The sequence below is a fragment of the Aythya ferina genome (assembly GCF_964211825.1).
Source record: "Aythya ferina genome assembly, chromosome: Z".
Lineage (NCBI taxonomy): Eukaryota > Metazoa > Chordata > Aves > Anseriformes > Anatidae > Aythya > Aythya ferina.
This window is the reverse complement of record NC_140299.1, coordinates 59,327,529-59,355,150: the sequence shown is the minus strand read 5'-3', so window position 1 is coordinate 59,355,150 and position 27,622 is coordinate 59,327,529. Positions and strand designations below refer to the sequence as shown.

The following is a 27,622-nucleotide window of genomic DNA, read 5'->3' as shown; positions in this document are numbered from 1 at the left end:
GGAACATTTGTCAGTGATGTAAATCCCAAGGTTACTGACAAAGGGGATTTACAGAGTAAAAACCTAAAGTTATTTCCTGAAGTTGTAATAAGTCAGTGATGAAAGCAGCTCTTCTCCACTGACCCTTGTGTGAAACTGCTTTTGGGTCATCAGTGGTTTGGTTAAGCTCACATGAATATTTGTTTACACTGAGATTTTTATTATTTGTTCTAAGAGGATGTTTAAATTTTCTGCAGTCTTGATGGGTACTGAAAGGTCTGGTATGTGTCTTTTAACTAAAGCAGGCACTGATTGCATACTGCTTCTGTTATGAACCTTGAAAGTGGCACAACTTCATTTTCTGTGTGTTCAGGCAAGCCTTTCTTGGAAACTTGGCAGTTCAGAGACCAGCTGGTTGTAGTATTGCTGTGTACTTCGTAGAATCAAAGAATGGTTTGGGGTGGAAGGGACCCTAAAGATCCTACTTTCACCCCCTTCTCCTCTCCCTCCCCCGTAGACAGGGATGTCACCCACTAGATCAGGTTGCTCAGGGCCTCATCCAACCTGGCCTTAAACACCTCCAGGGATGGGACATCCACAATTCCTCTGGGCAACCTGTTCCAGTGCCTCACTACCCTCTGAGTAAAGAATTTCCCCCTACTACTGTACTCTGCATTTGGGATGCAGGGGGAGCCTTTTGCCTGAGGACAAATTTTGGGGTTTGATAAGAGGTGTACAAAAACTTGTGTGGGAGAAGTCCACCAGTACCTCTGTGGAGGCTAGGAACCAGGTGATAGACAGAAACACATATCTGGAGCTGACTCAGATTCTGTCTGTGGCCGGGCTTTGTCAGAAGGGACACAGTGTCTTTGACTACTTCTGTCAATCACACCAATGTCAAACAGCAGGCTGGTTGACAAAGTTCATAAATGGAAAAAGCAGTGCAATCAAAAATTGATTTAATTAGTTATTTGTTCTAATTACAGCTTGTTGAGTGCCATACTGGCTTTCATATCAAAAGAGCAGGTGGTACAGTATATATGTTTACCAAGGTAGGGCATAGGAGCTGCATGTATATATATATGCATAAAAAAATGGACTAGAAATCCTGCAAACAAACACAATGATGCAGGTGAAATTTACACGTTGAAGTCTTAAAATCAGAGGTTCTGCTTCAGTAAGTCAGTATGGTCATCTGTTATGGGAGTTGGGATGCTGATGTTATGTGAACCAAAATGTTGGTTTTACAGTTCATTAGCAGTCTTGGTGAAACAAGCAGATCATGCTGCACCATGTAAAAAAGTTTCTGTTTCTAAAATACTCTGAGCTCCAACTATGAAGCTGAGGAGAGACAGATGATTTCTATTTTCAGTCCACATTTGTCTGAATAAAGGCAGTTGGGGTTGAAAAAGGAATTTTTTCTTTAAGTACTTGCACAGCATTCTGAGGGAAGGAGACAGTTATTGTTTCAAGAAAATTTCTATTTGGGAAAGACGTGTGGTCTCCTGACATGTAGAGGATCTATAAAATAGGTCTGCAGTAAGCTCTTTCACACATTTACTCATTCCGTCTTTGGTTAAATGATTTCCGGCAAAGCACTTGACAGCTGTGAATGTACAGGTCCTGCAGATCTCTCCCTGGACGAGACCCATTAGCAGCATGAGCGGGTCTGGGCACAGATATGCACAGCGAGCTGATTCTTGCTTATCCTGACAGGAGGAATTTAAAAAATGTGCCAGCTTTCAAGGGTCAGAGGCTAAAATATGGATGTGCTTGTTGCATATTTTGCTTGTCCCTTTAATAGACAGTTTGACACATTCTTTCAGTGAACTTTCTGGAAGACAAATAGCTCAAACTGGACAAAAGAGAAATTGCTCTCATCAGGATTCCTGTACATGTAATTACCTTCAGGTGTCAAGTGTACATAGTGACTGCTGATTTTATTTTTTTTTTCTATTTATTTTTTTTTTCTGTTCAGACATTTATACGTTGTTGTGTAGCATTTAATTTTATTAATGTGGACATTCTTAAAGGGAGGACATAGAAGATCAGTTGTTTCAGACTTCGCTTTCCCTTATGAAATGGCTGATTTCACATTGTAGATAATTCTCTTGGAGACATGCTTTTGGTCTGCTTTTTTCAATCAGCCACGTGGAAGGATTCATAGATCTCCTTGCATGGCTTAAGCACTGAAAACTGCTCTTAAGCCTTTCTTCTTCTTATGCATGTGGATAGCTGGATCGTTATGAAAAGAATAACTGTTTTGAGCTCCTTTGTTCCTTTGCTTTTAAGTTTTTTGTGTGTGATATGCTTAACAGTTTTGGAAGATGTTAAATCAGCTAATGTACCATGGTGCAAAAACGTTGACAAGATGTGCTTCTTAAAATTACGAGCCTGGGAATGTAATTGTCAATACATATTACTCTGCATTCAAAGGAATACTCAATTTTTTATTTTTTTTTTATTTTTTTTTACAGCAGTAGGCAACTAATGGAAGGATGACATTACTGTATTCAGGAAACTAAAAGTCTCAGAGTACAGAACAGTACCTAGAAAACATAGTATGAAACCTGTTTTGAATATGTCTTGAAGTTTCCTGATGATTGGGTATATAAATCCTATTCTGAAAAAAATGGGAGAGATGGTAGTCAGTTACATAAAGGAAAAAGGAAGTTTTATTGTGAAAGGCTGTATTTAAATAAAAATCAGTCAAAATACTGCTTCAACAGATTTCAAAGTAACTGGTGTCATATGAAGCAGTTCTTGATAATTTAATTTTACATTAGATAACCTTTTGTTCATCTGGGGACTGCTATTTTTTTTTTTTTTTTGTGATAAATTGGTTCTCCATTTCCAAGAAAATAGAATGCTGTAGATCAGCACTTATTTTTTTTTAGTCTATATGTGAAAGCAATCTCAAAATGACAGAAGTAGAATGTTTAAGCTAATTATGAAGGGAATTATTCACTTTGTTCATATAGGAACCCCTTTAATATTAGGAAGAGTGGGTTAATGATATGATCTGGCTTTCAGTCTGCTGTGCATCTTCATCAAATAAACAACAACAAAAAGCCCTCGTTTGGCATTTTTGCCTAAAGGCTGCTGAGAGCTGATTATTCTTCTAATCAGAACCATCACAATCAGGGGACGCAATTAGCTAGGTTAGGTCTCTGCTGATTTCTCTTGCGGCCCTAAGCATCAGATGGCCTTGAGCACTCTTGAATCCCATCAACAAGTATTTGAGTAATACCTGTTTTGCTCCACCTGTTGTCATTAAGACCTCTTTTCTTCTATTGAAGTGCTTGGTAGTGTGCATGCTTATTTAAATTACACTGTCATAAGAAGACATTAGCTATCCTTCAAAACATAAAACTTTCTAGGCTAGATGATAAAGAAAGAGTTTAAGCTTCTAGCATGTAGTATAAAATAATAGATATTTTTATACACCATGTGCACCGTGTTTCTGAGAGTGTATCTATTTCTGTATTTTTATCAATAATATTTATTTTCATACATAAAGCAAATATACTTAAACAGTCAGATATGTAATCAGATATTCAGCTTGGGCATGTCATGTGGTGAACCTTTGTGTTTGTAAATGGTAACATGCTCCTTCTCCCTGCAGTCTGCTCCAGTCATTAATTCCGTTTTTCCCATAATTCTTGCACACAGACGATGCTGTTCTGCTTAGCTGGAGTTTATCTACCCGAGTGGTATACTTGATATCTGAATGAACTAAATATTATAGTTTGTAGGCCTGAGTTTGTCATATTCATCCCATGTATTTATGTGCTGAAACCAGGGAGTTGCTCCCTGGTTTGCACTAGTTCAACGGAAGGGGAAACTTAATCCAGTAGGTCTTGGGAGGGTGGGGGGTGGGTGGACGTTTTTGTCTACAGATCATGTATAACATAAGTAACTTTCAAGCTGTCACATAACCCTTCTCTACTGTGTTCTTAAGAACCCTTAATGATTCAATAATATTTTTCTTTCTTCAGTTTCTAGTCTCCTTTTGTGTGTGGTTTACTAACGATAAAAAATGAAACAAGCCCAATGTACATAAAATAGAAAAGGCACATTTAGCTTAAACCTACTAGAGGCAAAGAAAACGTAGAGCACAGGTGATTGAGACAGCAAGTCCTGCAAGCCATCATTGAAGCACGCTAGTACTACTTGTATAAAGTTCGTACTATTTCTCCAGCATAAAAGTTGGTATGCAGTTAAGAGTTTTTTTTGTTTTTGTTTGTTTGTTTGTTTGTTTGTTTGTTTTCAGAATATGGGCTCCTTCAGTTATTATTGAAAGGAAGAATCACTTTTTGGGACAGTTTTGGTCTTGCTGCCATTGTGATTGAATTAAATTTTGGGAGCAGGATCTGTTCCTTTTTTTTTTTTTTTTTTTTTTTTTTTTTGTCTTAACTGAATAGGGATTTTTGGATTTTACCTACTTTGAAGAATTTAAATAATAATGTCAGTATTCAGTTCAGCAGACACAAAATCTAATTTTAAGGATATAAAAATAAGTGAAATAATGTTTACCCAATCAACCTCAGCATAGTAAGAAGTCATCTTCTCTGTTGTGCTGCACTGGAAATCATCTCCAAATTTCAGGTTGAAAAGTTTAAAATAACTGATTTAATGAAAGGAAGAACAGATTTCAATTAGCCTTAATGTAAGTTTTGTCATTTATAGTGTGTTAAAGTGAACAGATATTCCATACCCGGTGTGCATACCCCATGTGTTCCGAGTATGCACGCTTGAGCAGACTGTACATTTCTATGCAACACACATACATAACTGATACTAACCAGTGGAGCCGATTTAGTCCCTTGCTGTCTGGGTAGTTAATCAAGAGCATCATCTCAGCACATAAAAGTGAGAAAATTACATGGGTGAAGGGAATTAAGCTTTAATGTTTGAACACATAGGAATTAACGTGCTGCCATCTACATTCAGATTACTGGTAAAATCAATGGTAGCGTATTGATAAAGTCTCAGGTCATTTTTTATCTCACTTAGTGAGGGGATGGTAGCGGTGATGTCATGACCTTCTAATGGACCAAAGAACCATATTTAAAATGTTAATCTTTTAAGACTTTTCTCTTTTGTGCTATAAAAGGTGCTCACTCATTAAAGTAAAAGCTTTTTAACCCCTTCTCCTTGTGGATTAAGAGTCAAGTATTGAGCGTTAAGATATCTGTAGTTCAGTTTCCTGGAGATAGAATAATTAAATGAAAGTCATAAGAGGAATTACTGTAATAATATTGATAATGAATGATTATCAGTATAAAGTTATTCATTATCGTGGTTCATATCATAAAATGCTGTGTTCACACATTCTTCTTTGGCTGAGGTAGTTTTCCTCTTACTTCAGCACAATAATAAATAATTTTAGACCACTATATAGTTCATGCGGATTCACTGCTTTGTTGAATGCTTTTCTGCACAGTTAGGCCCCAGTTCAGGAAAACATTTAACTATTTACCTGAATCCTTTGGTTTAGTCTGTGCTTAATGATAAAGAATCCGCTTAACTGTTGCCTTGAACAGAGTTGTTGATTAGAACAGAGAACCTTAATAGTCACGTATCTGTAACCTTTTTGGAACTTTAGATGTCAGAATGTATTTTTTACAAGTTATAGCTATGATTTAAATAGAGAATTAATACTCATGTGCTGTTACCCAGACCATTCTTGAATATAACAGAAGACCTCTTAACATATATTTAATGTATTCAAATAATCTGAGTCACTACGCGTGCAGGTTATGGGTAGGGGGTAATACACACTGAAAGCAGAAGATGCTTGATCTAGAAAATGCTTGACAGAACTAGTTCATAAAGAAAAGCAAAACAACTGATAAAAACAAAACAAAACAAAACAAAAAACAAACAACAAAACAAAACAGTAGAATGGCTTGATTCAGCAACTCATGAAAAGCAATCTGATAGCTTAGCTAAAGGCAGTAATTTTGTGCTTTTTTGCAGTCTTACTGTAACCCAAGGCATTGTTAACCTTTTTTAAAGGAAAAACCTTTGTTTCTTCAGTGTAAAAGCTAAAGTAAAGACCACTGTATTTACACTACTGTCTTAATAAATCCTAACTTTACTGCTAATATGTTTAAAGCATATAATTCATCTTCTGGTGAACATACTTCATGTGCATAATAATTAACATTTTTTTTCACTTAATTGATAAAGGGAAAAGTTACAAAAACATCAAAAAAAATGACCTCCAGACATTCAGCATTTTTTTTCCAAGTTTGGTGAAGACCAGAGCCTTAATTTAATTTTGCTCTTGGGACCTCGGAAGGCATAATTTAGGAGATTTTTTGTTTGAAGGAAGGAAATGGAGGGCTCCACGGAGGTTTCTTGCCATGTGATAGGAAAAAGCAGGTTTAAAACAAATTAGATTATGTTTGCTTCACTGTAAGAATTCTTGCAAAATATCTTCGGGGCATGATAACCTCTCAAGAACCATAGAGAACTGGTTTGAGCATTAGAAGAGCATTCCTAAAGAAATGACCAGCTGATTATGAAGTGTGTGTCCCTAAGACTGCAGGACAAGATGAACAATATAAAACTGTAAGCTATCTTTGAAGTGCAATAAATGTCTTTTCAGTTGCGTAATTTTTGTTTGGAGTCAAAGCATACAAAGTGAAAGGACAAATCTTGAGGTCTGTATTCTGCTTTAATCAATTGGGAAGCCTTCATTTATCTAGTCGTATGTGGCAGCCTTTTTGCAGAACTGGTGATGTCCATTTAAATCCAATTTTTAATATATTGATTTACAGAAGTGTTTTGATTAAAATCACAAACTGGTATTACAGAAATCAAGATTTTATTTTTTTTTGAGGTGTTAATTTGTCTCCAAAAAAAGTCTTGTCACTGAGATGCTGACAGGGTGTACCCTTTCCTGACTGCAACAGGTAGCAAAAAAGAAAATAGTCAGTTGTTTAACATTTAAGCACTACTGTGCTTGGTTAGACACATTTTTAATCAGCTGTATCAGTTCTTGTAACTCTTACTCTAAACAATTCAACATCACGGATCATAAATCCTTTCCTACGTATGAAATTCAAGGTATAAATTATATCTCTGGCAGAGACTGCCAGGTGTCAGGCTCCAAAAAGAAGAGGAGCAAGTACTAAGCTGTACAACTTAGTGCTGCAGAGTGTATTATGGTGAATTCCCAGAGTTCCCACAGGTTCGAAAGATGCTCAGACTGAAGAAGAAAAATGTATCATTCTCTATTGAGTGTGCAGAGCCTGAACCTCTGACTATGCAGAGGATTGGGGGCAGTTGTAAGGATGTGCTGGGAAGGCATGACGATTTCTGGCATCCTCCACTGGCCAGTGCTGAGAGCTGTTTGTTGGACTTGGTGGACCTTTTGCTCAGGGACAGCAATGACTCCTGTCATTGCCGTCACGTTGCAGGGGACCAAAGCGGGCAGCAGAGTACAGTGTGAGAGTTAGCTGTGATACATGCCTAAAGACAGAAGAGATACAAGATTGATGCTAGATCAGGTGCAAGTGGAAGGATGAAATACTGCGTGGGAGGGCAGCACGGTGCCCACTGGGACAAAGCCAGAAGAGTTGAGGATTAAATTGGTTTGGGCTTGCATACATGTACATCTGGTATATCTCTATGTACCAGAAGAACAGAGTAGGAAACAGGCATATGGCAATGGAAGGAAATACTTCAGATAGGCCATGCCTACTTTGTAAACAATTTTATATTCTTTTGTTTTACTTTATTGTAATGTACTTTGTTTCTTGATTCCTGAGCTAACACTTCGGCATAATTTTGACAGGAAGAATTAGTTCATATGTTCAATAACTCATTTTAACACCTCTGGAACAATGCTAACGCTTTCCAATAGAAAATAATAGCTCTTGTCAGACCTGTGCAGTCTCTTCATCACACGTGCTTTGTGGTGTCTGTATAATAAGTAGGAATAACAAGAGAGGGCAAGGAAATAAACCTTTGGTTAAATTTGTCTGTGATACACTCTGCTTCTTATCTTAAGCTTTAGTGTCTGTACCTCTAAAATAGTACTATGTTTTATGCAGACAAGGTCATCAGTCAGTTGTGAATGAAGCAATTTCACTACAGGTGGAAGATTGGAATTAGTTTAAGATTAATTTGGAATCACTTTTAGAAAAATGCAATAGGGAAATTAAGAGAATAGCTTCAGTTTTACCTCTCAGATTTTTTTGATTGATCTGAGAGCAATGCATTTTATTTTCCCTCCCTATTTTTCTCTTATATGAATATTTTACCCATGAATATAAAAGTAAATGAACAGATTTTGCACCTTTTATCAAATTGAGATGTATATATACATATTGAAAATTAATCTTGAAGAAATAAGAATTCTTGAATGCTGTAATGAGAGCTCCATAATTGAAAAAAAAAAAAAGACTGTATTGATCACTGTTTTCATTAATCTCATTAAATTAAAAAAATGCAATTGTTCCCCATAAGATTGTAATCTTTGTAATGTGTTAGATGCTTTACAGACTAATTGCCAGTTTATAGTTCAAAGCTTTTTGAATTGTATTTGTAAACATAGAAACCCATTTGGATCAGGAACTATCTTGTTCATACGACATAGATAGCTTAAGATAAATTTGTCTAGGGGAGGTGTGGGGGGTGCTAGGGAGGACATTTTATAAGTCCTTTTGCTCATAGACTGTGTATAACAAGATTAAACCCAATGGAAATTTGGTAGTCTATGTGCTGTAAGTCTTTAGAAAAAAATACAGGATTGAAAAGAAAAAAACTCTAACACTAATAACTGCTGCTGGGTGCTGATGCAATCTGTAATCTAAAACTCCAGATGTTTATTCTTCTTTTAAAGTACAGTTTGTATAGTGTAAGAGAGAGACTAATGTGCAACAGTAACAGGAAGAAGGCTAAATTATTAGATTTCTCCATAAAACTTTCTATGAAGAAAATATTTCTCCACTGGATCTGTTAAATAAACACAAGGCAATTGTGTAGCAAGAAATAAATTAATGGACTGAAGCCCACTTTCCTGATAGCAAATTGTTTGCAAATATATTTATGTTTATATTTATTGTTAGCCGTTCTAATGTTTTGTTGTTGTTCTTTTTTTTTCTTTTTTTTCCCCTGAACATGTTCAAATAGCTTTTGAGAATGTGTCATTCATGGTTATTCATCTAGGTTGTCTAGGTTAATCACCTAGATGTTATTCATCTAGGTTATTCGTGTTTTTGGCAAGTTGTGCTTTAATACTGGAATTTCTTGTTATGTTTCTGGATCTGTTCGTTCTGTTACGTGATTTTCTTCACATTTTGCTCAGGCTATTTTATATTTCATCTGGATCCATTCCTTCTTTCTGTAGGATGTGGAATTATGACCATAGCATATTAACACATACACAGTGTATGTGAATACTCTGAAACAGTTGGGGTTTAAGTTTCTTCTCATATACCAAGATACTGTGGAATGAAGGGCTAAATGTTAGCAGTTACAAGTTATTAGGGTGTCTTGAGACTTCAAATTCTAAGCTGATCACACAACATTTGAAATTAACTTTGTTGAGGTATTGAGAGACTAATAATAAACAGGTATATCTTAACATTGGAGGAAAGCACTTCTAATACAAAAGCAACTGTAGGTGTATATGCAATAGATATACACTTTTATGAAAATATGTGTTCTCAAATACCACCCATTTATTTACTAGTGCAAATGGATAGAGCTTTTTTTTTTTTTTTTTTTCCCTTGGAGTACTGAAGAGGTGGAGACTTAATTTTATATGAGTTAGCCATCACTCTGCAATCTGCTTTTAATGTATTAGTAGGAAAATAAATTTGCAAGGCTGAGTTGTGTTACGCACCTTTCCTCATAGAAACAGACAGCAGTTACTCTCTATCATTCAGTGTGCAGGTCAACGTGCATGTTGTGCAAGTGTTCTTTTCTTTCATTTTGCGAGTGTGAGAAGCAAGACCTTTCTGCAGACAGGGCATTGTTCTCCATATCCATTAATAGATGTCAGCATATGCCTCAGGCAGGGTTAGTGAATACCAGTCACAGAATCACATTCCATCAAGGCTGATAGTCTGTGTCTTCTGGGTGAGACACATGGTCAACATATGTTAGAAAGCTCCAGTCTGGACTCTTTAGTTGTACGCATACCTATTCTTTTTTTTTTTTTTTTTTTTTTTTTTTTTTTTTTTAATAATTTAAACTATGAAAAGGTTATTTTCTCACAAATCTGGCTGTGCAAAAAGTGGGTGTTAGTGCCTCAGACATAATGGAAGATTTTCTTGCTTATTTTAAAAAGGTGGATTTCCTAACAAATTAGCCACCTACAGTTTTTCTGGCATTGGACAGAGATAGTTGAGATGGGTTTTGTATTTTCAAGCATGAATATGGCATAAAAGATGAAGCTGATACCTTGGAAGGTGTTAGTGTCTGAAGTAGACAAATGTAGGGTCATGTGTGGATGGTATTTATGACTACATCTAAAGAATATGTGGGTAGTAGTTACCAGATCTCCTCAGTGCACCTCAGATAAAGTTGGATAAATGTTTCTGTTGGACTCCAGAATAGTATTACTGGGTAGAAATAATGTGAGTGGACAGAGGCTCCACACATTCAGGCTGCCTTTAGGTGCTTGGGTGTGGTACCCTTCAGATTATGTTACTTGGGGCTTCAACACTGAAGCTTATCCTGTGAGTCTAAGTGATGCCTTTGACAGAGTAATAACTCTTCCTTTACCCACCCCTCCCTCCTTCTCTTTTCATCCATCTCAGCAAGTTAAATGCCCTCAGCAATGGAAAATCAATAGCCAGGTACAGTCTGTAGTCATGGGGATTAAAGCTATCAAAGCTGGGACAGCTGAGAATGAGAGCCTGACCTCCTTGGGATCAATGCTGTGACATGCTGTACCCCTTGCCACCCTTATCATCCATGGCACGACTGTGCCACTGAAGCCTCCAGGCTTCTCTTCAGAAGTTACAGAAAAACAGAAATTCTGAGAGATCAGGCAAAGGTTGTGTATGCAAGCTTTGAACCAAAGTCCTTTTACAAATGCAGAGTCTGAGGAAAGTTTTAATAAACGGAATGAAAAACGTCCAGCTTATCGATTAGGAGGTTCAGAATGATGGGAAGTTAAGTGGGTGAGGGTGTTGCAGTAGTTGAGAATCTCTGGAGTACTCTCAGATTTATAGGTGCGAAATAAATGTTGATTTGTTTATTTCCCCCCTCCTTCATATCCACTCAGGGAAGAGCAATTAGTTTCTATTTTTTAATGTTTGCATTATCACTGAACATATATCTTTCTGCAGTGCCAGCTATAAAAAGTCAATATAGGACCCAGCTGTACAAATAAACACAGTTATGAGTGTAAGGAGGAAATTATTAACAGTAAGTGAAGTAAACATATTTTTGAACAATTTATTCCTTAAAGAGCTTTTAAAGAATAAAAATAAATAAAAGTGGGTCTGTACTTATACATTTGATGCCATTGGTAACTTAGGACACAACTGAAATTTGAAAACAAGGTATTTCAAGTCTTTCATGTTAATGGAATTAACACAATATATGTCACTGAGAAAACTCTTAAATTTAAAATAAAATATACCCATTTCCCATTCAAACCTCCTCCTTTCCTCCTGCGTTTTACAGTCTTTTTGCCATGATTCTGCTTATAGAAACCTCCTCCTTTCAGATGCAGACCTTCTTCTTTTTGCTTTTTTTCTTCTATTTCAGTCAAGGCATGTTAGTTTCAACAGTCAGGTTTTATTTTTTTAAGAAAGTGGAGATGGTATATTATATAATAGTATATATTATATATGTATAATAATATGTGGATATGTATGTATATATAAACTTTTTCCAGAAAGTTAAAGACTTTTAGTAGACTGGTTTTGATGAGATTTCTTAGTTTTGGAAGTTAAGAGGATTGAAAGGTTCTAAATGGTCAGCTACAGGCTAGCCTTCCACAGGGGAAATGAAGTTCCAGACAGTGAAGCTCCAGCACTCACCTTACCTTACCAATGTTATAAACTTTGGCCTGTCATATCCAAGGAGAATTTCCAAATCAATTGGCTATGAAGGGGCTGGTGCTTCTGACATTTCAAAAGGTCTAGTTTTTGCATCAGCACAGAATAAAAATAATTGCCATGAGGTTGGTATTTTTTGGTGATTTTTTTTTTTTTTTTTTCTGGTTTGGCCAAACATTTTTGTATCCCTCATAGCTGTGTGGTGCTTAACAAGTTCTTTTCTTTAAAAGCCTCAATGCCAGTTGAAGATGACTTGTTTCATATTCCTTCCCATGTCTGTTCCCTACAGGGGAAGTAATGTGTCTCATTTAAATAGGCAGTAGAAATTACCAGATAGGATGGCAACTGACCAGAATCCTGTTATTCAGCAAGAAGGAAAACCATCCCTCCCAATAAGAAAACACAATGTCTCTCTTGTACCGCTGGCTGATAAGAAGGGACAAGGGCATGAGATCCCGTGGGGAAGCAAGTCATGTGATGATGGTGCTTTTCTCATGAAACCCAGCTTAACACAATTCTGTTCTTTCTAATTTGCGTTTGTTTAGGATATTTGGTTTTAGGTTCAATCCAAGCAGTGTGAAAATCTGCCAGGCAGGGAATGGACATAGCAGGAACAAAAGGGGAAGTTAGATCTCCAACAGACAGGTATGGGGTGAATCTCATAGCAATCACTCAGCTCTTTTGAGAAATGTGATAGGCTCTTGCAACTGTCTGTGAGACAGTAATTGGGAGTCTGATGAAGTCTGTCAAGTGCAGGAGCCTGATTCTGCTCAGCTGTGTAATTGTGATGGAAGGGAGCCAGCCAAAGGCAGAGACCTGGGTGCAACCTTTTGGGAGACTTGTTCCGGCACAGTGGGTGGGAAAGTAAAACGAAGGTTGCAAATAATAAGTTTCTCTGCCTGATTGATAATGAACTAGTAATAAGTGGCCTTATTATAGTAATAAGTTTCCCATGGAAGCCCAATGATTGCAGAGAAGCTTTAGCTGAGTGCGTGTGACCACATCTTATTTTGATCAGCTGTAGCACAGCAAAGCTGGGTAATTATCATAATCTAACAATTAGCCTGGCATCCTTTCCCAGTGTTTAATTACTCCAGTAAATGGTAATTGAATAGAGAACTTAATGACAAGAGAATAAGTTTCTTTCTACATTGTGTACTTAACTTGCAGTCTTGTCTAGGCATAATTTTTGAATGCTGTTCTTTTTTTGAACAGCCTTGATTAGTTATTTCTCTGTCATTTTGTCAGTGTTTCACTTCCTACAGAGGCTCTTTTCATGGTATTTTGAGCTTGTCTTAACTTGTGAAACTGTAACCTAAGGACCAAAAGGTCACAGACAGCTCCTTCGCAATAGCTGTTGGGTTTTTGTTGTTGTTGTTTTTTTTGTTTGTTTTTTTTTTTTTTTTTTTTCCTGTTTGCTTGCTCAGGGTGGTAATATCCTGCTAGAGATCTAAAATGTCACTGGTTAGTAAACCCACTTCTCTTAGCATCTGGGAGATGTTGAATTTTCTTTTGGTTAGAATAGAGCTAAAATTAAAATCAGTCTTTGATTACTTCATTGTTTGTGCATCAGAATCATTGTTGATGTCAGCAGAGCTATGGGAACAGAGTTTATTAAATGTTGTGACAAAGCCAGTGAAAAGAACAGAAGAGCATTAAAGAGGTTATTTTTGCATACCACAGAAATAGCATCTTTAAAATTATCTGCAGTAAAATGGTGCACTTAATCCCACAACCCCTCAGATAATTAACAGCCACAAGATTTCCCCCATCACACACAGCAGCTTTAACTTAGTTGAAATGAGAGGGCTTGGGCTGTCTAAAAGAAGAAAGAATAACGAGGCACAAGTTACCCTGCTGTGTTACAGTCACAGCACGTGAGTAGAGTTTGCGATGGAGTAATGCACTATGCATGCCACCTAAACACACGCAAAAAATGTGAGTGAACTCAGTGTAGATGGTAAATAAGTGACATTATCAAATTCCAAGAGCAATAAAATGTTGTCGTTTTAAATGACATGTTACGTCATTTAAATTATGTCAAGTTTTGCAGAAAATGTTTGTGTTTTGTGTATTATTGCATATACAAATACCTACTTTGTACTAGTCTCTGCATTGTATATACATGATACCTACTTTATACTCCCAACTCCAATACTAATAAATTATCCAAGTAGTTTCATAACTAGCTAACAAAAATAAACTGAATTTTCAACCTATTTCAATATTTTTCTGGTTGAAGCTTTTTCTGTGGCTATAGTAGCACTTGTGGAAAATGTTTCTGTCATCTAGCATTTAATGGCAGTTCAGCCTTTTTTGGGACACTTACAGGATATCTCCTAGCTTCTTTTTGCATGATACTTTTAGGAATATACTTTTCTCTGAGAACTGTCTGTCTGCTTAAATTTATATAAAATTTGCTGAGTGGCCAAAAAAATAAAAATAAGGATCCAAGTGACCAGCAGTTGCAGGGGTGTGCATGTGTGCTGCTCAGAGAAGCCTTCTTTCCTTTGGAAAAGAACAAGTATCTTTTTGCTGTGTTCTGAAAACTATGGCTAATTATGGTTTGCAAAGAATAATTCTATTTACTGAATTTTGTTGATGTTGCTTTGCATTTTATATTATCATTTGCGAGGAGGGCAACTGGTATAAGACATTCAGCTGTAGCAGTGTCCTTTGTTTGTTGGTGTTCCAGGCAGCAGAATCTGGGCTATTTGCATCTGATCATTTCTGATGCCAGACTCGAAGACCAGAATTTCATAATTCATAGTTAAAGCAGTTTTATTTTATTTTATTTTATTTTATTTTATTTTATTTTATTTTATTTTATTTTATTTTATTTTATTTTATTTTATTTTATTATTTTATTTCAGTTTCACAATGAAGCCTTACTGCATGCATTTAATAGAACAGGCTCAAAATAAAGAAAGGTTGACAAAGTAAAAAGAAAATTTTCCAGTACACTTATCTTGAAGTAGAGCATCTGGCATGTCGATTTTACAGGAAGGTTGATAGAATATAACTAATAAGATTTTTATGGGAAGCAAAAAGCAGGAGCTATTGCAATTTTTTATCTATCTAAATGATAATGGGCAATTAGTGTTATTTGTGCTGTTTTTAAACTGGATTTTTTATAGTGTTTATTGCAAGAAAGAACGGAAGAAAGGAACAAAACCCAACAAACAAAACTGTTGTTGCATTCTAAATATCTATTTAAATAAATCGTCACTTGTTTCAGTGACCAGCAAAGCTATTAAATTCAAAATGAGTCACATATGCTTCAGAACTTCAAATTATGAAGAGAAGTGTGCATACAGATTGTGTACTTTAACTTCCATTAATGGATAAACAGAATATAGAAGATAAAATTACTTTGAAAATGTTTTGCTAGTCTTACAGTTCTCCAGTTAAGATTATTGTGAATTTCTTTCTTTGCATTGTGAATACCTGGGTAGTTGTGCAGTGGCATTTGAGCCCAGAAACATTCACAGGGACGGTCTTTGCTAGAAGCTGTGTGCAAGTTTTGCATAGCAAGCTGATGGTTTGTTGGTTATGGTAATGTTTAGGTTTATAAACTACTTAACTATCTGTCTCTGTCTTGAAAATAGCTTTCATAGCCCTACTGCTTAATAGATAGCCTTGTACTATGCAAGTTTCCAAGACACTGTTTGAATGCCACCTGGCACAAAACAAAGGTTAATTATGTTTGAAGAGTAACTATGTTTTTCTATGTGTAAGGCAGAGTCCAGGGAGACAAATGGCAGTATTTGTGGGAAGATCTGCAGACCCTGAGTTTTGGGGAAGCCTTTTTGGTTGGTTTCCACCACACCATTGTATTCTGTTATGCAAAATCTAGATAAGATTTTTTTTTTTTTAAATAATATTATCATTATTCATAGTAGAAGCTATAAAGTTCACTTTATAGATCACTTGGTTCCAGAAGTGCACAGCGGTCCAGAATGAATCTCCCAGGACATGATGAAAACCTAACTGAGGAAAAGAAAAGGAAAGTCAGTAGTATTGCTAGAGACATGTTGAAAAATAAGCTTTGCATTGTATGTTGAAAGAGACTTGAAAAAAGGAAGGAATGCATTATTATTATATACAGTCTGTAGGAAGTCTTGTTCCTGTCATCTCTCCAAATATATCTGTAAACAGATCCCACCTTCCCTTTACATGTTGTGCTCTTTGATACGTGTGTGTGGCTAAACACTGATAAATACTTTCATTTGAAGTGGAACTTTGGTTTCACTCCCATACCTGACTTTACACTACTACTAAGATGCATTCCGTTATAAACAGTAAGTGTTTTCCTTCTGGATTTGGTTTAAAATTCTTGCAAAAGTGTTTCTGGAATGTTTTCCTTTTAATGGCTTTGAGGAGTATGAGCTTATGAGTTTTAGTGTGAGTTACCCATGGCCACCCTTGTGCCTTCCTGCTCGTGTCAGAAGCCTTTTTGGTTTCTCGTCAGGAAAATAACACTTTGTAATTGTAGAAGCAGGAACTCTCTCAGTGTTCACTCCAACACGCACAATGCAGATTTTGTAGCCTCTTTAGGAAAAACAAAATTTGTTCTACATCTGTTAAGTACTCATGCTGAGTCTTTGATTACTGAGTTCTTTAAGACATTACGAGAGAAGAAATAAATAAATACCTGCTTTCTGCTTCTTGGTTGGCTAATAACCTCTTCTCAGTATTGCTGTTGCTCTACAGAGTGAAGAGACTTTGCTCAGAGACGCTTAATAAAATACCTTGGTACATGTTTTCCCTGGAGCACATTCACTGCTGTGCCAGCAATATCAGCTAAGATCAGCCAGTTCAGATCACTTAAAATACACACAGTCTTCCTCTGTTTTTAGAGGCATGAATACAAATTCATGCAGGCTGCCTCAGATGTCTGTGGGTTGAAAGTAGTGGCAGAACAGGGGAGAGAGAGGTGATGAGGGAGGGAAGGGTAGCAGGATGAAAGGTATGTAGCTGAGTACTTGGGCCTCAGGCTGGCTCTGCAGCCCATGCTTGCTTCTTGCTCCTGTGTCCAGCTGTGCTTGGCTGGCCAAGGGCATCCTGGGACGCTCAGCTGGTTCAGCACTTGGGTAAGCAGAAATCAGAATGAACCTGTGGCCAAAGGGGATGGTTGTGTTGTGGTTTTGTTTGTTGAACAGGAATACAAGAGGGGACCTTGCCAAAAGGGTGTCAGGTGAGCTCCTTGTGTGCAGTGCTTGGAGCACAGGTCACTGTTGCAGATTTCAGGTTTGATTTCCTTGCAAACTTGGATTTAAGGTGAGATCACAAATTCAGTCTCTGTGTGTTTATAATCTCCAACTGCGTGGTCAGATTCACCCTTTCAAATTCAGCCATTCACAGTATAGAGTCTGTCTGCCTGGAGTCTCATAGTTAAAGGAGAGGAATAGCTGCTCCTGGAGTGAGATCTGTCTCACCCCAGTGCAAGTTGGGCCGAAACAGGTCAGATGAATTGGACTCGAAGTCCCTATTCTCTCCATTGACTTAAAGGGAGTCTGGAAAAGCAGTTTGCATGAGGTTATTTTTATTGTTAAACTCCAGTGTTAAGGAAACCAGTCTGATCCTGAATGTCTACAGTTACTTACATCTAGTTCTTAGTCTTAGTTCGGAACGCTTGTAGTTTCTGTCAAAAAAACATGATTAAGCATTATTGTGAAGGCAGAGGCTGGTCTGAGAGGTGGGATTGAGAATAAGAAACCTGCAAATTTAAAATAAATGTACATATGCACATATTTATTAATTACCAGTTTAGTTACTAGTTACAAAATCAAACTAAAAATGTAATTAAAAAAATGCAACCTAAACAAAAACAGTTATCATTGCTAGAATAAAGCCTTCTAGTTTTTAAATTAGATATTTGCTTTTGTTACTAGTAAGAAATGGTGTGCTGTTAACTGATACAGAGAACAGGCACCAGTTTCAAAACAGTACGTTTTTGCAAGTGTGTTAAGACAGCATCTGTTTGTGTGACAGGTTTTGAAAGCAGTGGAGTACAAAATACATTTTTAACTAATGATTTAGATAAATGTGAATTTTCCTGAAAAAACTGTGTTTAAGAAAAGAAAGACTTCTCCTTGTTTCAGAATGGAACTCTGAGTCTGTGCACTGGCTGAAATTATACAGATATATCATCCCTTGATGCGTGTTCAATTTTTTTCTGTTAAAAAGCTATTTTATTGAAGCTAAATTATTGTAGGGATATGAAAAGGTATAGTTTGCTCTGAATTTATCCTTGGAGGGCCAGCAGATCATTGCTTTTTCTCTGAAATTAGATAGAAGGCTCCAGATGGCAGATTTCAAGCCCATCAGGTGTTTAAAATATGCCCCTCAGCTAAAAAGAAGTATTATAGTTAAATCTGTCATGGCCTTTTTATTGCTGTGTGGTACACTTGACAACTGCAGCCGCGAAAGAGAGGAACTACAAGTAGCCCAGTTGCCTGACGTGGAGCAGGTCAGTGGTTGGTTTCTTAGGCAGCCCCAGGGAGTTTGATAGACGTACAGACCTGCTTTATGGAATCATTAAATCCATCACAGTATAAGCTCCCATGGAAGCAGTGAAGTTGTTCCCATAGTTTCCTCCAGATTCTACGGCAGGCATTAGAAAAGTAATGTACGGGAAACATGGAGGGAGGGAAAAAGAACACATACACATCCCCAACAAAACAAAAATCCCACGCCTCTGAGGTCTCCTCAGTAATAGTAATAATAATAAAGTGCATCTGGGCTGGTGCCTTGTGCTGCATTTCTCAGCTGGCATTTATTCAGACCTGTCACCTTAGGCTGAGAGCTGATAATTCGTATCCCAGAATCCTTTTATCTGAGCAGAGCAATGTCTCCAGTATGTACTTCTGGCAAAGGAGTTGTAGTGCTTTTCAAATATCTTTAAAAAGCAATACAGGGTTTTCTTTGCATCTTGACAAACTGCTGCTAATCATGAAGAAAGTAAACCTGTTTGTGCTCTTGCAGTAACTATAAGTTCTTATAGTCAAGTCGGCTTTTAATACAGGGGTGACTACTGCCTGATTTACAGAAAAGGGCATGCCTGGGTTGCTTATTTTTCTGCACATGTAGATGTTTATATAGGCACTGGTATGGGAAGGCTAATACAGTTTTGGCTTCTTTGTTTCTTCTTGCTTCTCCCTCCAATTTAATAAATATAAATAAATAAACAAAAAGCAGAGATTTTGTTTATTCAATAAAGACATAGGGAGAGACAGTCTATAACTTGGTGTGAGTTAGCAAGAGACAACTCATTTTGTCAGAAAAAAAAAGAACAAAACCTTTATCCAGAAAGTCACATAACCGTAGTCCTGCACAAGCAGTCTCTGATAGCTCTGGTGAATATTAAGGGTTAGTTTCGAGAGTGAATGTGAAATGAAATGACATTACTGATGCCCCCTTTACGAGAACATTATCCTGCAACAAGGTCATCCTGCATTAACTGTGCTTATGTCTGAACTCTTTCTTTGATTTCAGATTCCAGCAGGGTGACTACCACATCGACGTGTGCATCAATGACTACCTGGATGTGTTCTGCCCTCACTATGAAGATTCAGTGCCAGAAGATAAGACCGAACGCTATGTTCTGTACATGGTGAACTTTGATGGCTACAGCTCCTGTGATCACACCTCCAAAGGGTTCAAGAGGTGGGAGTGTAATCGGCCACACTCCCCGAATGGACCGCTGAAGTTCTCAGAAAAATTCCAGCTCTTCACGCCCTTCTCACTAGGATTTGAGTTCAGGCCAGGCCGGGAGTATTTCTACATCTGTGAGTATATGGAGATTTACCGTTGTTGCCTAGCAAGTGCAAGAAACCTAGCTAATTTTTCACCTATGCTCTGTGGAAATGCGTAGGGCCAATGCAGATGTTTTACAGTGAACATAGGCTTAACTATCCCCAGATACATTAGCTAGGAATCTAGCTAGTGGAAATGAGATTAAATCACAGCTTCTTTTCTCACATGAAATAGCATGTCAGCCTGTTCGCTGAACCGTGGCTGACTTTTAAAGCAAAACGGACTGCTACGTTTATTGCAACACACTGAAGTGGAGGAGGCGAGAAGGGAAGGGTGGAAGCTCTCCCCAGATATGGGGAAAAATAGCTTGTGTGTGAAATTCCTGGATGTTTTTATTTGCCCAGTTTCAGTATTCTTATCTCTGTTTTTCTTAATTGCTCACTCTAAGTATTCTTGTCTTTGTAAAGTTTATCATCCAGGGAAAGTCAGGTCTCTGATTTGTGAGCAGCATACCTGCCTATGTCCAGCAGTATTCAAAACCGTAATTCCCCGTGGCAAGCACTCCTACTATCAAGCCACATGTTGCCTTTTGCTTCCTTCCTTCTCATCCTGCTGTGTTCTTGTAGCAGCGGTTTCAGGCAGCGTGGAGCATGTGGGGTGCCGCAGGGTGGGGAGGGATGACGCTGATGGCCCTCACCCTGTGCTGTACTGCAGCAGTGCCCTGCGCTGCCAGCCTGCGCCTGCACCCGCACCTAGGGGAGCTCGGAGCCCACTGGGGTTTTGCTTTGTTTGGTTGATCCCCCAACAAAGAGCTCATCTCATCATCTTGTTTTGGACCTGAATCTTCTGCTTCCTAACAGGTTGTGATGGTTTCAGTAGTATTATTTTTTTTTCTGGTAGTTTTTAGTGTTCAGCTAGAGAGCTGAAAGCTTTAGGAAGACTGTAGGTCCCAATAAATATTGCCTTTATATGTGTGGTTGGCCTTTTTGCTGTGAAACAGACCTTCCACCTCATTTCACCAGAGAAACTCAGTATGTATGATCCCTGTTTTTCAGCCTCATTTGTTCAGCATTGAGGTTTTTCCTTTTCCTTTCTAAATCTACAGGGAAATGCATTCCTAGTGGACTGTTTTCAATTCGTTCCTTTTTCTTCCCGCAAATAAAATCTTTTAATGGGTGGCAGTTGAGTGGCAGAAGAACAGTGCCTTGTTCTTGTGCTGAAGCATAATAATAATAATAATAATAATAATAATAATAATAATAAATGGCTGACAGTAATATTGCTTACGATTTTAAATATGGTGATGTTTTGTAATATGTTGATATTAAGTCATGTAAAGCCTTGATGCCATTTCAGATTTTGCAGCAAACTAAGAAATTAGGATTATGGAGATAATGTTCTAGGATAAATAAATCTATACTGTGTGTGCCTATTCTTACTCACATAACTTCCTCTTAACTTAAACAGGGATTTTGTATTGCTAAAAATTCTAATATTGGACCTCATGTAAACACTGGATTTTGTGGTTTTGTGTGTTTGTTTGTTTTATTTTTAATTCAGTTTCTCATTATTATCATTAAAACAAGCAGACATACTCAATATAAGGAATGAAATCTCTTTACCATCATGTGTTTGCAATAAAATGTAGCAGAGTTGTGACACCAGTACCTGCAAGCATAAAAAAAAATCCATATTGATTTTCTAAATTTTAAAAAAAAAAAAAAAAGATGCAGAAATGTTTTATAAAGGTTAAAATCAAACAAGAAGGTAAAGAAAAGAAAAAAAGAAAAGAGAGAGAAATCTCAGGTTGGTCTATCTAGCTAACAGCTTCATTGTTAGAATATACAAAATCCATTGAACTCTCATGCAAGACACTATTATTCAAATACACCAGGGTGCTTATGCCTGGTTTTCCTCGTTTCTGGTTAAATTCAATATTTTGCTAAAAATCATTATGTATCTTCTATAACATTCATTTAACTGACTCATTTAACTGTCAAGGGCTCCCTTCAAAATAATTGCTCCAAAGTGCTTTAAAGTATGAAGGGCTTTATGATATTCAACTGAGTTTAGATGGAATTATTTTTTTAATGAAAGGTAAAATAGCAAAAAATTAGCAGTAAAGAGGTGTTCATTTACTTGTAGCTTATTGGCCTGGTATTCACTGAAATTAATTTTTTAGCCATGTTTCAGAGACACAAAGGCATTTTTCCTCCTTTTCTTTATTGTACGTATTTTCCCCTTTCAGCCTTTGGTCTGCTGGGGACAGTAACAAGGTCAGTAATGCTGCAGTTACAGTCATCACAGCAACAATTAAAGGCAAAAAGCTTCTCTGGGGAGTGTTGTCCATCCTGGTATGTTTTTCTACTGGTCTGTGCTGAAGAGATGAGATGTTGAAACACTGTTCCTTATTTCCTCATCAAAATTGTCAGCAGGCTCTAGTGCAGGCTAAGGAGACTGCCTCTGCTACCTCTCTGTAGCAGACATGGTGAGGAAATCAGTGCTGTGTCAGGGAAGGTTGTCTTTCCTCATCAGATCTTAAACCTTTGCCCCCTCTGCATGACAGAGGAGGCTGACAATGTAGCCTGTTGTATTAAGGATATATAAGGACACAAAATATGTCATGTAGTGTAGACGTCTGGAAGACAAAAAGATTAAGTGGTTGGTTAGGTATTTAACTTAATTATTGTGTGTGTTTTTTTTGTTTTTTTTGTTTTTTTTTTTTTTTTTTAGTGTTTATGGAACGTCTTCTCCCTTTACCTTTTAAGAAGGTGACTTGTATCTCTTGCTTCTATTATTTTCAGGAAGTGCAGTAATTTGAAAACAATCACTATCTTTTTTCTGAACTGTTGATTTCTGAAAATGCCACTTTTTTTTATTATGCAATACCTTTGTATATTGCTCACATGAACTTAGACCTCCCTTCTTCGCATAGTCATGCCAGAAAAATACAATGGAAGAAAAAAAATCTAGCTTGCTGATGTCAAATTCATATCAAAGAACAGAATTCATCATTGCAGATGTGATCAACAAGTACTGTTTGAGCTTCCTTTTAAATGAAAAACATGTTATTAGATATTTAGAGAGAAATTAATTTTTAGTTAGGGAGTGCATAGTCAGGAAAGTAAATAATAAATCATGACACAAAGTCTCAGTTTCTACATAGTTCTTAGCAGACGGTCATCTAAAGTTATTGTATGTTAATCTGATATCAGACAAAATGGTATTTTTTTCTGAAACAGCAGTAACTGAAAGTAAGTTAGTGAAAGCAGAAGTTAACCACTTAGTGGTATAACTGTGATTTTAATGCCATTTGGAAGGTAAAAGAACTTTGGGTTTGCAGGTTAAGATGGAGGAGGTACTGTGGAATGGAAGATGAACTCAGAAGCAAGGAAGGGGAAAAAAGGTCATGAAATATATATATAATGTCATCAAATTCAAAATGAGGGTATCATTTTCATTCCTTTAACTTAATTATGGATGCTTTATTTTTATTAATGTAGTACATATGGAATAAAGTATCAGTAATAGTTTGGCAAAACGCAGAGCTGACGAAATCAAAAGATGAAGACACAGATAGAACTAGACTAGTACTGATTAATGAAGAATTCTGACAACAATTTCCAAAGCAAGCTCCTCTCCTGATTTAAGCTCGTCCACATTGCTCTTTTCTTGAGAGTAATGTATTATAGACATAGTGGCAGAAGTTGTACTAATATTAAGCTGTAGCATTTGCTTTCCTCTTTGCCATCAGTCTAGTTATTCCATCAAATAATTCAGCATTTGACAAGATCTATTCTTAACAAATCCATGCTATTTTTATCATCTTATCCTCCAAGATTTTACATATGTTATTTATTTAGTCATTTGATCACTGACTACTGTTACTTGTATATACCTATACCCTTTTCCTAAAGAAACCCAGATGGGTTTTTTGTTCTTCACAATCTTGCTATTGTTCAGTTCCCTGCAAGATCTTGAAGGATTTTGCTATCTGTTTACAGGTTTACCTTTAACTTATACTGAATATATGTTAAGTGGTTCTCTCTCCTGAGATGTTTCTGGCAGAATCTGTACTGAAACACTTTTCTAGGTGCCCTCACCTCTGAATTACTGGAGATGGAGGAGGACATGAAACAGTCACTGTTTGGTGGCAGTGGTGGTTGTGATAGGGATTTTTGGTTAGTAATGAAGAATTATGGGCAAAGTTTAGAAATCAAAGCAAGGAACCATGCATATCCCTGTGCAAATCAGGAGTTGGCGTAGGAAAGGCAGTGGCCGCTTAGGAAAGTTAACACAGACTTTAGAAAGACTTTCTGTGGCTAAGAACTTGGAAGAGCTTCTCAGATTGCCAGCTTGGCTGTACTTTTTTTTTTTTTTTTTTTTTTTTTTTTTTTTTTAGGATTAGTTTGAGTATAGCAAGAATTTAGAGATTTTGTAGAGACAAGGTTGAATTGCCTGTAATGCTGTCTGGGAGAACACTACAGAGAAATCTGTAAACTCTCATATGCTAACAGGCTTTTTTGATATTTTTCATGTGCTCAAAGAGTGATATTAAACAGGTTCATAGAGCTAACTGCTCTTCCTCAAGCACTAGCTTAGTATTAGTGGATGTCAATGTTCTGCACAAACAGTCACAACTCACTGCAAAGTGATTGTTTAATTTATGGGATGTCCACATACTCCACCAGAGGTAAGATGGGATGGAATTGGTGTAATAGGAACATAAAGCAGAAGGACCATGACCCATAATACTGTTCTATCAGAAAAGATAAATGTAAGTTGTCTTCTCCCTAACTTCCTCTTCCTCCCCCAAACACTTCCCTCATTTTTTTTTCATCTTGATATACACCAGGAAATACTGCTTTTTTCAGAACTGGCTTATACTGCTGGCTGTATGTCTGCTGATAGGAGATGCTGTCCGAGAGTGTAAGTGTAGTTTTTCTCAATTTTTGAGTCTGATTTATGTGAGGAAGTTCCTTCTGGAAATACGAGGTAATGTAAAGAAACCAGTGTTGCAGTCTGGAGAATATTAGAATCAATCTAACAGATGCCATAGGTGACTAGGCATGATGGTTAGGTTACTTTTTTTTTTTTTGAGGAAGTCAACATCTACTTTCATTACTGTATCCCAGCAGGGGTAGTACAGCAATAATAAACTAATAATGTTCTTTAAACACATTTTTTTTTTTTTTTCCTTTTTGCATCCAGCACTTAGAATATATGATTTCACTGTAAGCTATCCAGTAAAGTCAAATCTCTTAACCAACCAATTGACCTTGGCTTAAATGGCAATCTATACCAGTTTGGAAATTCCAAAAAAGATGTTTTATCTGTGCATTTACCAACATAAATGTGAAGACACTGTCAGCCTGGCTTTAAAGCTGCTTTTATGTAAAGAAGCTATTGCTCCTTCATGTTCATTGATGCAGCTAGTACTGATTGTTCTTCAGAGAATCTTTTCAGTTGTGGGCGAGAAAATAGTTTCCATTTTATTAGCAATACTTTCTTACTGAGGTTTTCTGTTCTTCTGCTTGTAGTTATGATAAATGTTGTACATCTCTTGCAAATACCCATTTGTTTAACTTATGTATATGATTGTTAGGGCAGGTAGTCATTTGTAGATTTTCAGTGTTAGTTGTCTTACAAAGTACCTGGCTAAATCTTTATTTGGGTTCTTGACTAATATGCATGGACAAAACTAGGCTATGCATACATGAAAACAGATTATGTTTCTTCTTCAACTGAGTGCAGTCTGGAATTGTATGAAAAGTAGCCCCTAATTGTAATAAAAAGACCATAATTTTTGTGTGTGGGGGGGTTGTTTTGTTGTTGTTGTTTTTGTTTGTTTTGTCTTTGTATTTTTTATTGTTGTTGTATTTCCTCACATCAATAAAATATAGGCTGTAAGAAGCCTGGTTTGGGATATTTTTTACCCCTTGACTCTGCCAGTCCTGGGACTCAAAGTCTAAGATTTGTCTTGGGACAAAGTTTGGGCTTTAGCTTTAGAAAGCCTTGGCATACTGTACTCGGCATATATTAGAGGCAGCAGAGTCACTGTAGTTACTCCTTAGGCTAAACTTTTATTAAAAATTATTTCTACTGATGACAATGGTTGACTTAAGTAGCAAATATTTTGCTTTCAACGTGAAGACTTGTCTTTCAGTGCATTAAAAAAAGGCTGTCTGTCTTCATTTCCACACGTATTAGTTAATGCAGGTACTGCTGGTGTTTGCATTTTTTCATTTCTTTTTGAAGACATGAGGTCAGAAGTTCCCATTTGGAACTCTCTCTCCAAACATCCCAGTTTATACCAAAAGCTAAAAAAAATGAAGGTTAACTAAAGAACACTGTTAAGGGATGCTGAAGGATTCACAAATATTTTTAATGTGTTAATTGCACTTTTCTTTGGGGGAAATGTTGTTTATTGTAAGGTCCCACATTAACCTTTCAATCAAGATCTGATCAGCATAAACACTGATGCTACTTTGACAGCAGTGGCTTAGACATGCCACTCTTCTATGAATCCTGCTTTGATAGCTGGTTTACCAGAATCACTTGAGATGTTCTGAATGAAATCAAAGCAATTGAAAGGGTTTGATAAATGTGTACTTTAAAAAATATTTCTGTGTGATAACATTAGACAGACAAGGAAGGTGACCTTTAAAAGGGAATTCATGCTTATCCTAGTGTGTAGATTAAAGGACTAGTTTCTGTTAGAAAGCATCAGAAGAATTAAGTGCTGGTCCTGCTAAAAAGAAAGCAGAAACAATCACTGGAGTCTAATAGATTTTGACGTTGGTACTGTTGTTAAAATCCTCAAAGGGAGCATTAAAAGCTGTTGAATAATTTGGGACTCAGGAGAAATACATATAAGAAAATGAAGAGAGAACCCATGGAGGTGCTGGTCTCTATTGTTTCAGTTTTTCAAAGGGAATGAATGTCTTTCAGATAACAAGTTGAAAGAATACAATTTGGATCCGTGTGCTTGAAAAATTCAAGTGCCATTAAGATTCTGATAACAGCACAAATGTAAAAGAGGGGAGGATATACCATACATTTGTAGCTTTGAAAGCTGTCTCATGAGCGTATTGTATCTTAACTCTTGTAGGAAGACCAGTGGCTTGTGTTGCTTTCTACAGAAATGCTGGTATTGGACATCAGGAGAATGAGAGACTGCCTACAGATAGAAGGGTTGAGGGACAGCTTTTTTTTTTTTTTCATCCACCCTTGTTTCCTTCTCATCTAATGTGCTGGAAGAAAACCAGTTAATTCTGTAGGAAAATAAAGCAGATATTGAACATTGTTATGTGATTATTTAATCACAAAGGTTAAGAAGGTAGATTGATTAGACCTTTGGTAAAAGACCACCAAGAAGGATTAGGAACTTGGTAAGGCTGTGTGTGACCTCCTTGCCTTAGAGGAGTGGTTACTACATGTTCCATACTGGTGTCTATGGATTACAGTAATTTTTAACATTTGCAGATCTTGTAAAAATCCCATTGCAACTTCCTCTCAGTATGCAAATCCAGTATTCTGCTGGAAGTACAATTGAATGAATTGAATGCAGCCCTTTCAATCCTTTGTGCAGATGGACCATTCATCATTCCTTGCTTTAAATCAGTTTTGATGTTCAACAGCTACAACTTCACATCTCAGAGGTGGCTGCACTTCAGTGGTGGGTAAGGCTCTTATTCAGTGGTACTTCACTGTGATGTTATGAGATTAATAAGGTGAAGCATGTAGATTCCTTGGATGAAAGAACTCATAGAAGTGGAGAGTATTATTAATAATTATCTGAGGACTTATAACTCTGTAACTGTTCTAATTTGATTTCTGAGCAAACTGAAACC

At 36.9% G+C, this 27,622-nt stretch overlaps 1 protein-coding gene across 2 annotated transcripts in view; it reads left to right on the top strand.

Moving 5' to 3' along the window:
• EFNA5 (ephrin A5) overlaps nt 1-27,622 on the top strand; it is a 213,558-nt gene that overhangs the window by 155,449 nt on the left and 30,487 nt on the right. The window contains exons 1-2 of one of the 2 annotated variants that reach the window (XM_084503311.1): nt 13,826-13,949; nt 19,509-19,801. In XM_084503311.1, coding sequence (XP_084359437.1) covers nt 13,924-13,949; nt 19,509-19,801 — 319 coding nt within the window. In that variant the 5' untranslated portion in view covers nt 13,826-13,923. Of the gene's footprint in view, nt 1-13,825; nt 13,950-19,508; nt 19,802-27,622 lie in introns of those variants that run through there. The other variant, XM_084503310.1, reaches the window with a different exon arrangement.